The sequence below is a fragment of the Chelonoidis abingdonii genome, chromosome 20, assembly GCF_003597395.2.
Source record: "Chelonoidis abingdonii isolate Lonesome George chromosome 20, CheloAbing_2.0, whole genome shotgun sequence".
Classification (NCBI taxonomy): domain Eukaryota; kingdom Metazoa; phylum Chordata; order Testudines; family Testudinidae; genus Chelonoidis; species Chelonoidis abingdonii.
The window spans coordinates 5,425,446-5,439,106 of NC_133788.1; the positions used below are offsets into that span (position 1 = coordinate 5,425,446).

General features: G+C 46.3%; 1 protein-coding gene across 1 annotated transcript in view; it reads right to left on the reverse strand.

Moving 5' to 3' along the window:
• Positions 1-10,094, reverse strand: part of YWHAG (tyrosine 3-monooxygenase/tryptophan 5-monooxygenase activation protein gamma) — a 32,110-nt gene extending 22,016 nt beyond the window's left edge. The window contains exon 1 of the mRNA XM_032778036.2: positions 9,810-10,094. Coding sequence (XP_032633927.1) covers positions 9,810-9,896 — 87 coding nt within the window. The 5' untranslated portion in view covers positions 9,897-10,094. The remainder of the gene's footprint in view (positions 1-9,809) is intronic.
• Between the last annotated feature and the right edge of the window lie 3,567 nt (positions 10,095-13,661).

Sequence of the window (13,661 nt, forward strand, 5' to 3'; positions counted from 1 at the left end):
TGATCTTGGTCAGTTTCACTGCTTCCCAACAATAACAGCCCTAAAGTTGACCCATCTAATTCATTTCACTCTGCTGCTCCTAGATTTTTTTTTCCTTGAAGTGACAGAGTAAGGAGTCTCTCCACTCCTCTATCCAATGCACCAAATAGCAGCAGATTGTGTTTTTTACAGATGCTGAGGGGATACATTGTGAGAATTACAAATGACTAAACAGAAGACCTCTGCCATATTGCTTTTTTTTTTGGTTAAAAAATGCTGTTAGACTGCATTAACAGCAGTGGTGACGCTGACCAGAACTGAACCATTTTCACTCTACTGCCACTCAAAGCTTTCCTAAATGCAGAAGAGAATAGGGATCTGAAGACCTCCAAAAAATGCATGGGTGTGAGGAAGAGACAAGAAAGTCCAGGTAAAGGAGTACTCTGAAGAGGAGCCAAGCAGATAGACAGGGGAAGCTGTGAGATTCCCCCTATTGTGACCTAGTATGAAAAACACAAATGTTCATGCATTATTGTCATTGTATGCAACATCTCTAGGGGGAGAATTGATTAAATGTTAAATTCAGGAACCCAACATGCCCGACAAGAATGAACATTTGAGTGGGTTTCCTAGGACATACTTGGAGGAGGTGAATGCAAATTCCCACCTCCAGAGCCAACCTTTTGAAGCTACGCTTGAGGAGAAATCCATTGTGTGCTGATTACATGTTCCCAGTGATCCAAGATTGAAGGCCCAAACTGTATAAAGGAGAGACTCTGATTCACACTGGGTTTCTGTACTGAGCAAAAGGTGTTATGAACTTGTAACAAGATGAAAATCCCCTATGTGGGGTTGAAGTTTGACTCCTACCAGAGCCCTTGTGGGACTTAGGGGATGATCTCTGGCAAGCCTATTAGCACACATGTAGGTTCCTTATTGTTTTACTATGTTTTCTCTGTAATGCTTTCACCTGAAGAATAAATATGTTTGCTTAGAAAGAGCTGTGTGGTACCTTATAGCTATGGGCAATTATGCTGTGTACAGCCTCTGAGGTGAAACCAAAGCAGGTCTGCTTACAGCTTGACTTGCTGGGATACTCACAGCACAGGACGGCAACTTTGCAGCATGGAAAACACCCAGCCAGCAGCAGGAGAGACACGGCTTCATCAAAGAGAGGCAACAACTGGGGAGCCAGAAGTCTAAGAGGAAAAATTCTTAGTCCCAGCAGCTGAGCCCAGGATAAACTCGACACTTTCCCTTATGCCTGACACCACCTAAGCCTTACCACAAGCAGGGTCCACAGACGACAACATGCTAGCAACATGAGGCGCAATCTTTCTGCACTTAGGACTGGTCTACACTGGGGGAGGGGGGGGGCGCGAGGAGGAGAATAGCATAGCTAAAGTTGATGTATCTTAGATCAAATTAAAATTACTTCGCGTCCTTGCAGCGCTGGATCAACAGCCGTGGCTTCTGCCTCTCGCACTGCTGGAGTTCAGCAGTCGATGGGAGAGCGATCGGGGATTGATCAATCAAGTCTACACTACATGTGATAAATCAGTCCCTGACAGATCGATCACTACCCGCCGATCCAGCTGGTAGTGTAGACATACCCTTAGAGTGGTGTACATTAGGTATATCAGCAGGATACTGGACTTTAATCTCAATGCCTCCCCCCTTCAATTTTGATAACTTCTCTTGTAGGCATCATCCACAGTACCTGTTTTGTGGCTAGTAAAACCAGTTTGGCCAAAAGCCAAGGGGCAAAATGGAGTCCTCAGTTTAAGCCAGATAGGACAAACCAACAGGAGTAAAGGTGTCAAATAATGCATGTTTCAAGATAGCATGAAGACTCAATAGGATGTGCTTTAGTGGTCCATTGGCAGGGAGTTTTCTGTTTAATGGTCTGTGTGGAAGAAGGGTGTGGCAGTTGCATAAGGAATTCTGTGATCAATTTAGATTGCTGTTTATAGGATTGAGTGTTTGACAGAACATTTTTCCTTGAATTGCATTTAGCAACCTCTCTTGTAACTTCGCTGTTTTGGAACAATGACCAGTTTGTCACCAGCATGCCAGTCACGACTACAGCAAGGACAAAGGGTCTGATGGGTAGAGGGGAGGGCAGCATCCAGCTGACCTGTGACAGGTTCTAAGGAGAATGAGCCAGCTCAGATCCACCTATGGATAGTTAATTGCCTAACCAGTTGGGCAGCAGTTTATTAGGTCTAGGTGCTCCTTACCTAATGAAGGCTAGAGCCAGAGTCAGGCTAGACCCAGAATAGAAAGGTTCTTCCTCAGGGCAGCTGGCTAGGAAGCTACTTCTCATGGTGTCTCCTTGGAGAACAGAACAACAGGTCCAGAGAGAAGGTGCTCCCAAGGCAAGAGCCCAAAGCAGTCCAGGAGAATGAAGTGGCTGCGGGACCCCCGAGGAGCTACCAGGGAGCTGCTCAGCAAAAAAAAAACAAAAACAAAAAAAAAAAACAAAACACCATTGGGGGGAGGGGGGGAAGACTGGCATGTGGTTGAATGTCTAGCAGAACCCCAGACTCCAGGAAGGGAATCCAGCCTAGGAGTACTCAAGGCTGGTGCATTGTCATTGGAATAATGTTTTTGGCTGTTGTGTTGTCATTCTAAAGAGGGCACTTTAATACTGGAAAGCCTGTTTGGACTGGTTTCTACCCAAGTGAAAGGAAACACACAGACAGGGTTCACCTGTGGCCTGCACCTGACTGCAAGGGGCACGCTGGGATGAATGCCACACCTTTACAGGGTCCATACACCAAGTGTGGATTTTATATGCAGGTCACAGTGAAGCATTTTGCAGTGATCTGCAAGATTCTCCAGCTCTTGTAAACCAGCCATTCTTAACTGGCAGGGTAATTTGCTCCAGCAAGTCCCAAGAGTAATGCTACACTGACCTTGACAGAGCCTCCTCTGCATCTAGCTCTACATCTAGTCCTGCCTTCCTATGTTGCAGTGTTATTCAGATTCAAAAATCTACGCACCTTAGCATAACCACTCATTGTTTTGAATTACTGTTAGCTGAGCTACTTGTACTGAAGTGCTGCTGAGTATGGCAGCCAGGTATATACTTCAAAAGCAAATCCAGTGCATTTCTTCTGTCTTGCAAATAAATCTGTAGGTTTTCCCCAAGATGCACATGTTAAAGAACTAAAGCCAGGGGAGTTCTGCTGGGAGGAAGCAAGTGGAGAAGTCGCCAGGCTTTGGCTGCTGAAGATGGTCAGTTTTAGATCTTGTATTTTTATGTAGAGAGATTTCCTGCTCTCATTTTATTTACACAGTGGAGTGTGGTCACCTATTCTGTGAAATGAGTTGTGTGTGTGGCATCACCAACCTTTAGTACTCCTGGAAAAGGATGTGAATATGGGAAAAATCAAAGTGTCAATTAGCCACTCGGTATGCAGCCGGGGAAAAAGTACTTAAGGCAGATATGCAGTAGAGTAGCTATGTTTGCCAAGGCAAACATCTTAGTAGACCCTAGGACTCCAAAGCTAACGGTCTGTCTCTACCTGAGCTAGGAGCCAGGCTTTCAAGCAGAAAGTTGTAACACAACCACATCATCTGTGGATTGGCACAGAGAAGAACATCACTAACCTGTGGGTTGTATTTACCTATTTTAATATTTCAAAAATACAGACTAACCTTCAATGACAGTAGGATGGTCTGTGGCTCTATTGGGCTACCTTGTTTCTTTCTGTAGGTTTTAGTCTACATTAAAGCAAATAAATACTTCATTAGTTGGGTTACAGAGTTTGAGTGTTGCGCTACCTGTTTTTTTCCACATTACAGTTTATTCTAACTGTCTGAGCAACAACAAGTACCTACACAGGTGTTATTGCCTACAGCTTGAGGGAATTACATGACAACAAATTAGCAGATCCCTTCTAGATACAGATTTATTTATTTTTTTTAATGTCAGTCTACCATTAGTATTACAAATGTAAGTGCACAAAAATCAGGACGTGAAAGAGGCTACAATTACAGCATAGCTTTCCACAGGCAGATTCCACCGCTGTCTCTCTCAATTCCTGACACTGCATAAAATAGGTAGCCAAACATTCAGAAACTGATTTTTCTTCATTTTAGCTAGTTTAGCCAGTAAAACTATGCCCCACACAGTTCAGGCTGCTGCCTAATTTGCCACAGCACCCAATAAAGTGTTTATGGTGTTCCATAAAGAATTTGGTAGCTTTGCCATAGCATTTAGGGTCAATGTACCATGACCCCTTTTGTGGTTGCACTGAAATCATGCAAGGCAACAGCAGGAAAAGATGAGACCAGAAATTCAGAGGAGTTCAGAGGAAAAAAAAAAAAAAAAAAAAAAAAAAGACAGCTGCATAAAAGTTAAACCTTAAGAGAAGCTTACAATTTGCAGGTGGCGGAGTTCTAGCATATCAGGCTCAGAAGCTCAGTATCTTGTCAGAAGCCTAACTATTTGGAAGCCCCTTCTTAGGGCTCATGGCAACCTCACTCAGTTATGACTCATGCCCACTGAAAGACCCCTTCTTGTGGCAGACAGGAACCAAGATGGCCAACACCTGTATCACCTCAGAAAAAGCCACAAGAGAATTCAGAGAACTTCAGTGAGGGTCCTTAGTAACATGAGTTCACTCACTGTGAGCTATCCACAATGAATGCTGTGGATACCATGTGTATAAAAAAGATCAGTGGTATTCACGAAATCCTAACAGACTAGCACATGTTAACAGGTGCTAAGGTTACAGGGAAGAGTTGTAATACACAGAACTTTAAATATGCTCCTTGTGCCTATGCAAATAGCTTTGGCTCTTTCACATTTAAGACTTTAGCCATAATGGTCTAGATTTCTCTAGAAGAAATATTAACACAGCTTGCTGTCTGCTATATGCTCACTTTGATTTTTCCCCTAGTGCCTAGGCATTATAATCTTACTACTTCAGTATACATCAGTAGATCCTACTCTGTCCTGATACCAAGAAGATTTCCAACTTCACCTCCTGTTTTATCCTCTGCAGCCACTTCCCCTGTGAATTCCCTACTTCTCATTGTGTGCCCCTCCAAGATGTGGTTAAAATCATCTCCCGCACTCTCTCCCTTCCCCTGAGTTTGAGGAAGCCAAAAAGATTTAAAAAAAATTAGTCATCTTCACAGTCCAGGCTCTGCACCGCTCCATTCCAGATCACATATTTGCTCTAGTTTTCTCCTTCCTCATGCCTACCCATTCATTCCTGCCTAGTCATTCCACACTTAACTGTCAATATGGAAAAAAAAAATACTAGGACTGGAACAGCCTCTATGATATTAGCCAACCACTCTTCCATATCCCTTTCTAGTATTTTTGCTCTCCCCTGAGGCCTTCCAATAAGCCAAACATTTGTTACATAATTAAAATTTGAGTTTTTCAGGACCAATGAGAAACTTGCAAATTATTCACTCAAGCTGAGTACAGCCGAAATAGGTACAAACCCCTCCCCCAAGTACAATTTGTACTTTGATTTCCTCCCCACTCACTGTGGCCTTCTAGTATTATGTTCCTGACCCAGAAGAGACTGTAAACTTCAAGCAGCAGTAATCTCTGATATTTATCTGTTTGTATAACACTATGTACAGTTATCACACTATAGCCTAACACTGTTATGTAATACAGACATTTAGATGCCCGGAATCAAGTAACCAGGGAGTCAGACAACAAGAGACATTTGTTGAAAACTTTTCAAGCCACACCTAAATCCATTCTTTCTATCAAACTTGTGTGTGTGGTTTTAGACACAGCTTAATGATTTTCTGTAACAATAATATTTTGGACACCTGCTTAGAGAGAAATCATATAGGGTTTATTAGTTTCTCTGAAGTTTCCATTCCCAAAAAGTCTATTGCTGGATTTGTTAATTTAGTTAAGTGAAGACTGTAAATTTCTCTTAATGTAGTAAATATGAAGGTGATTCAGTATTAAAACAGCATAATTGAATTTCCCTGGAGATGACAAATTTTTACAGGAGACAAGATGTGACTGAAGACAGACAAAACCAGGGAGATAGTTTGGACTGCTCTTGTTACATGGTGCATAAATGCAGTCCCTTTAAAAATACTGCTCGCAGAACACTGAAGAATGCAAAGACCATAGTCCTGAAGCCTTAAAATGCTTCCAAAAACTGCCCTTCAAAAGTGAGTTTCTTACAGATAGTGTTCACTGAAAGTCACTCCCGTCTGGCAGGACAGGTGGAAGAATAAGGCTGAAAACTGTAGTATAGAAGTGCCCACCCAAAGGCAGAAACAATTCCCCACACATCACATGACTTGGATGGTTGGAAGAACTCCACCTCTGAAAAGCCTGCAAAGGCATCACCATTCCATTACAGCTAATGAATACTGATTTATCTATCCTGGCATAAGCAGCTGTATAACAGCAAGCTTTAAGCAAAGTTAGGATCACCTCCTAGAGACCCAATTCAGAGAAAAAGAAAAAAGCTCACTTCCACTTAAGGCACGGACAGGGTTCCTAAGTGCCCATACTGATGTTCTGTTCAGAGTCTTAGTAGCCTACTCAGGGAGAACCTCCAACCTTCTCCCGCTGGCTTTTTAGAAATCAAGCTACGAGTTGACATTATGACTGACTGAATAGTTAGAAGAATACAGAGACTATCCAGAGAGAGACCAATCAAGAGCCTTATAAGAATATAATTTTATCCTGATCTTCCATGGCAAATGCAACACAGTATATTCCACTTTACTGGGACATCTCAATAAGCCTAATGAGCTCAAAGACTAAACAGTAATACTAACCTGCTTAAACAGAATCACTAACAAGTTCTGTTTGCATATGCCTTGTCTAAGTGCATCAATGGGTTAAGTGGTTTTAGCAAGTTAAAAATCCTGCTTTTAATAAAGATGGTTCCTACTAGAAAGTCGAGTGTTAAAACACTGAATAATAAAAAGACTGCATTTTCATTCAGTACACTTTTCTTTTTAAGCTTTTTCAGAAGGCTTCGAGAGTACATTCTCCTTCCAATGATGGGTTACCCAGTGAGCGATTTAGTCAGAAGGAGTCTACTGTACCAAACTGATTCTGAACCCTTAATAGGGAGGCTCCATTTAAGAGCTCCCAAAAGGATATGCTGGGCTCATTTAATTAGGTAATTGGAAGCTGCATCACATACAATCAGTCATTAAGTTACTGATACAATTCAAAAATGGAATTGTCATTTAAAAAGGCAATTATCCTTCAAGTATCTATTGTTCACTATTAGCTATTGCTCTCTACTTGAGAGTCTATTAACAGAAGAGCCACCACAAATATTTAATGTCTTATTGTAAAAACTGCTTTGTACAACAGGAAGCAAATGTGAAATTGAGGTAATAAAGCTCATTATTTGCCTGTCAGGAAGTGGTAGGCACCAGCTGTGGAAGGACAACTGAAAAATACCTAATAGTTTTCTGAGGGGGATATCAATCCAGTTGGATCACCGTACTATTACATTTCAGCACTACCTTGAATATATGTAATTTGCATCCTCTTTGCTACCGCCTGGGTGCATTGCAGCCTCTTCCATTGAGAGACACATCAATGTGTGTTGCTACGGAAATGAGTGTGAGGTCACAAGCCTCCCGCACAACTGGAGTTGGGGGATGGGATAAATATCAGGCAAAACCAAATGTGACAAGTCCACTGATGGAATTGAGCTCAAATTTAAGCAGTATTTTACAAGTATTGTAAGAACAAAGCTCTTCTTCCTGTTTGAAGAAGTAAGAGGCTTTAGCACAAACAGTCCCAGTGTGAATCAGTTTCTAATGGCTGAACTGCATCAACTGGTGATGCAGCATTATCCCAGATTGCTGTTTCAGTGATGGCCAATAAAAGATTAACCCCCTCCTTGAGTACATGAGAATTTTTCTTTTAAATCTAAAACTGGAGTTAAGAATGCTAGTCAAGTTTTTGCAGGAATGGAAATACTGCAATAAGGCTACTGCTTGTAATGTCCTCAGCCATACTACATTCTGCCTTGCCATAGTAATAGATACATTACCCATACAAAATAGGTTTAATATTTGCACTCTTAGCAAGCCACTGCCTTAAACTGATAACTGAAGCGATTAGTATAGACACAGACATGTATAAAATTCATATTGCAGTAGAGAAGATCAGATACTAGAATCACTGAGTACTGTCAAGCTAACATCTTATTCGGATTTTTCTGTGTTTCATTTGATATACCTCCTCCTTCCCCATTCTCAGTCAGGTTTTGACAATTCTGTCTGTTCGAAAAATGCAAGATTAGTGACAAAATGGTGCAATATAGGTACTGAGAGTTGCATCCCAGACAGACTGCGACATTCCAAGATCAGCATTCACTTTTCTTCAGCAAGGGAGGACACTCCAGCTTCTCTTAAAGGCTCAGACCTGACTAACAAGGCAAATATAAAGAAGAGTTTTCCCCTTTAAAGCAACCCCTCCCTCCCTCCACCCAGTCTAGGCTCTCTGCAATATGACAAATGCAGAATCTTCTGGAATGACTTGATACTGCCTCCCACGATTGCTTTGTTTGCAAGATCAGAACAGAGTGATTTCTTACTTATTGATTTCCAAATGATGTCTGCATTTATTAATAAGGAACATTAAGTATCACAAATCAGATCAGTCTGATAAATGCAGAGTCTTTATTTTAAGAGTGTAAAATGAAAATAAAGCTAAATCCATAAATCTTGAAACAAACATAATAAAAAAATAAACAAACTTAGATAACTGAAAAGACATGTATACACTCTTCCCAAATACAGGACAATACAGGACAGAAGACATGAAAAAGGGATGCATTAGAGAAACTGGGAGGTGTTTAATAGCTATAGTTAAAGACATGCATAAAAATCCCTCAGTGTGATTTTATATAAATTACACACGATTATGAATTCCCCTGAGCAGCACTGTGACCTCTAAGAAAGCAATTTAAATGATACAGCTAGAGACAACACAGATGTAAATCTCTAAGATGAGGTTTTATAGGTACAATCCCAAGATCTCAGGTTCCAGAAGAAGGCTCACTGAGACCTGTCAGGAGAAGCAGTTTAAGAGAGGTGGCAGAGGATGATGGAGGATGTGTTTAGGGGGGAGGGGGGGCGCAGACTAGCTGAGTTAATGGGAAAAGCTGGCAGGGAGCGGCACCGCCCAAATACAAGGGAGGGCGAGGAAAGGAAAAAAGCAACTGCATCTCTACAGCTCCAGTGCTCTTTAGACTCCTTTGGGGAAGCCAGGACTCACTCGCCCCCCCCATGCCCCCTCCAAACACATGGGAGGGAACAGCTTAACCATAAGTCACCCACAGAGAAGCAATACGCGGAGGTTTCCCCCTCCTACGCGTGTCCCCTCTACCGCTTCCCCATGACACCCCCACCCCAGAGGGGGACAATGCGCCCCCCGGCCCAATGAATCAGAAGATAGGAGACCAACCCCGGAAACAGACCGGGAGGGAAAGCGACCCTAGAGCCCCCCCGGGAAGGGACAGAAGGACAATAGCCGGGGCAGCCCCGCCCCGAAAGGGGGGTGGGGTGATCGAAAGGCAGAGCCAAGGGGGGGCACAAGCCTGACAGGCCATCTGCGGGGGGTAACCCCGTTAGCTGGGGGGACCCCCCAAACCACGACCCACGCTCAGCTCTAGGGGGAGCCTGAGGCTCGCTCAGCGCCAGCTCAGGGGACCGTTCTCCGGGGGAGGGGGGGGACCGGCGGCAGCAGCCCCCCCGCAACGGTGCCCGCCAAGGGGGCGCAGCCCCCCCCCGGGAAAGGCGGGGCCCCGCGCCCTGGGGAGAGCGCCCAGCGGGGGAGGGGAGGCAGGACTCACGTTCTTCATGGCGGCCGCCATGTCATCGTAGCGCTCGGCTTGCTCGGCCAGCCGGGCTTTCTGCACCAGCTGCTCGCGGTCCACCATCTTCCCGGCCGGGGCGGAGCGGGGCTGGGCTGGCGGGCGGGCGGGCGAAGCGGAGGGAGAGGCGGCGGCGAGCGCGGCTCCCGAGCCGCGCGCGGCGGGGCTGGGCAGCTCCGGCTGAGGCCGGTTCCTCGAGCCGCCGGCTGAGCGGCTGCACACCCGGCCTGCTATGCGCGCGCCGCCCGCGACCAGGACAACCCCCCTGCGGCCACGCCCCCTGCCCGCGCGCCTCAGTCCGGCACCGCCCCCAGCCCGGCCTCTCCCGCGCGGGGCACTGTGGGAGTGGTAGTTCTCCACCTTAGCGGGCCTCAGTCTGAGCCTGCAGAGGAAGACTCCATTTCCCAGCGCACCCCGCTCAGGGGCTCAGTGGAGGAGTGGGCCCCCTCCCAATACTCACAACCTCTTTCCTCTGTGTCACCGCCAGGCTGTGGGGCCCAGGGAGGAGCTGGGCCCAAGTGCTGACTCTCCAGCACAGCCGCCTGGCAGAGCTGCAGCGGCTTCCCCCCCCAGCCCAGGGCTCAGGGACCCCCGCCCCAGCACCTCCATAAACCCCCCACGCAGCAGGGTCGCCGGGTGGGGGGAGCAAGTGGGGCAGTTTTCCCCAGGCCCCTAACCCCGCAGGGACCCCCACGAGAGTTTTGCGGGACCCCTGGAGCAGGGTCCTTCACTTGCTCCGGAGGCCCCGGAAAACTCTCGCAGGGCCCGGGCCCCCAGAGCTTCTTCCACTCCAGGTCTTCGGCGGCAGGAGGTCCTTCCGCTTGGGGACCCGCCGCCAAAGTGCCCCAAAGACCCGCGACAGGGTCCTGCCCTGGGACCTGCCGCCGAAGTGCCAGGTGTTTGGCAGCAATTCGGCGGCGGACCCCAAACCCCCTGAATCCTCTGGGCGGCCCTGCCACGCAGTGTAACCTGGGGCTAGCCACCACCTCCATGGACATAGGCCCAGCTTAGGGTTGCCAACTTTCCAACTGAACAAAACCGAACACCCTTGCCCCGTCCCTTCTCTGAGGTCTCGCCCCATTCACTCCATCCCCCCTCCTTCCATCGCTTGCTCACTCCCACCATCACTCACTCGCCGGCAATGGGAGTTGAGCACCTGAACAGCTTGGCTGATCTGGGACCTCTCCCTATCCTAACATATTGGTTATTCCTGCCGCAGTGAAGGGGAGTCACAGTGGGAGAATATCCCGTAATCACGCTTACATCTGACATTGCGGGATTGTCACAGAAGCCTATGGGAGTCAGCGGCTAAACCCCACTGAAAATCAATGGGTGTTAAGGACCTAAGTACTTTCGGCACCTTTGAAAATCCCCAGTTGTCTGTAGGTCTCAAAAAGCACCATTGCCCCCCACTGTAGAGCAAGGGAAGATGAGGTGCAACGAGCTGAGTGTGCTGTAGTTTTTGGGTGCCCATCTTGAAATGGGTAGGGCCTCATTTTCAGAGGCATGAAGCGCACACAGTTCCTGTTAACTTCATTGTTCAGCACCTCTGAAAATTAGGCCTGAGGCATTTCAAGTTGGGCAGCCAAAAACAGAGGCCTCTCAAATGAGTGGAGACTTTAAAAGTTCAGGCCTATGTGACTTGTCCACTGTCACTCAGTTGACAAAGGCAAGTATGAAACCCAAGTCTCCTCACTTCCATGCCATACCATACTGGGATATTATAGCTATGGCTAAGAACCATCCAACGTTGCCATTATGGGGAAGAAATGCTGACTAGTGATTCTGCCGGGAGGGTTGGATGCTATACCTGGCTCTACCACTGTTTTCCTCGGTGACCTTAAGCAAGTCACTTAACATTGCTGTGCATCCCAGAGTTGCAGGGCTGGTGCAATCTGTTAGGTGACCTAGGTGGTCGCCTAGGGCACTAGCATTTGGGGGGTGGCATTTCGGGTCCTTCAGCGGCGAGCACGGTGGCCAGATCTTTGGTTGTCCTGGTCGTCATTGGCATTTAGGCGGCGGGACCTGGGGAAAGGAGGCACGAGGACGGCCGCTTGCAGCAAGTAAGGGGGGGCGTGGCACACAGGGGAACCACTCCTCGCCCCAGTCTGTGCTCCACCTTCTCCCCTGAGCATGCCGCCTCACTCTGCTTCTCTCCCTCCCAGGCTTGCGGTGCCAAACAGCTGATTGGCGCCGCAAGCCTGGAAGATGGGAGAAGTGGAGTGGCAACGGCGTGCTCGGGGAGGTGGCGGAGCAGAGGTGAGCTGGGACAGGAGCCGCCGCTTGGCTCCCCGGGCCGGGGTGAGCTGCCAAGGAGGGGGTGCGCCTCAGGGTGGAGGGGCGGAGCTGCTCGGGCGGGGGGGCGCGCCTCAGGCGGGGGGGGGGGCAGAGAGCTGCCACAGGGCTCAAGTGTGGGGGGAAGCGCAGGGTGGAAGTTTCACCTAGGGCACGAAACATCTTTGCACCTGCCCTGCAGAGTTGCCATCTCTCATGATTTTGTCAGGAATCTCGCAACATGTGATGTTCTTCTTTATGCCCCAAATCCTACAGAAAAGTGGGAATTTCAGCAGGCATTAAAAAAAAAAGGAGTTTCTAGAACTCCTGGTTGCAGAGAAAAGCTTGAAAAAATGATCAGAGTATCCCCTAAAGGCCCCAAAACAGAATGCAAATAAAGAAACCCCAATCTCACAATTTTTAAGGTGATCTCATGATTCTGGGGGCCTGGCTCATGATTTTTGAACCTCTAGGCCTGGCAATACTTGATTTGCTATATTAAAGGAGGACTGTAAAGTGCTTTGAGATCCTTGCATGAAAATTACACTGTTACAGACGTGCAAAGTATCGTTGTAATTTGGCAATTTGTCCCATAACACAAAAAAGATACATCATGAAGTTTGTATTACCATATGATGACATTTCTGACATGATGTTGCTGAGTCATCTTGTTGCTGGCAATCCTAACTGGGCTTCCCTCAGACTGATCCGCAAGCTACAACGGCTGCAGAATACAGCACCTTGTTTGCTCCTCAGGGACTGAGGGAGTTGTTTGCACCTGCCTGCCATGAACTGCATGGTTACTGTTATTCCAAAAGCCACAAGTCAAAGTCTTCATACTTGCATATAATGCCCTTCATAAACTAGGCCCTCTCAGTATTTGAGTGATCATGTCTTACTCTATATCCCTGCCAGGAAGAGCTGGTCAGTTGGCCAGGTCTGCTCGTAGACCCTAAACCAGAGCCAGGATTTCACCCCGTCTTTTTTCTTAATCCCTGTAAAGCACTGAACACATTTATAGCTCTATATAAACATATACTGCTAGGTATTCATAAATGGACAAGGCAGGCAATTCCTGCCTTGGGTTGCATATTAATGATAATTATTAGTCGTAGTATTTATTTGTGTAACCATAAGACTTAGGAGCGCTAGTTGTAGACATAACCCCTAGATGCTGTTAAAACAGAGATGCACTATAATTAAGCCCCTTCATTTTCAGTTTAAACCCATTTTTACCAAAAATATCCTGGGTTTTCCAAAAATTATTATTTGCTTTTTTCCAATTTTCACCCTACTTTTGTATCATTCAAATATCTAAAAAATAACTTGTTTTATTCAGAAAATACAATACATTGCATGAGATATATGTAGTACAATAATACATTAGCCAGTGTGTGTATGCTTATGTATGTGTAAAAGATACACACAATAAATAAACAGGCGCGCACTAAAGCTCTGAAGTGTGTGCGCATCTGAACATACTGATGACTCTCATGCCTACCTCGTACACATTTCAAGCAATTAGCAGATAACAGTTTAAAGATCTGACACACTAAA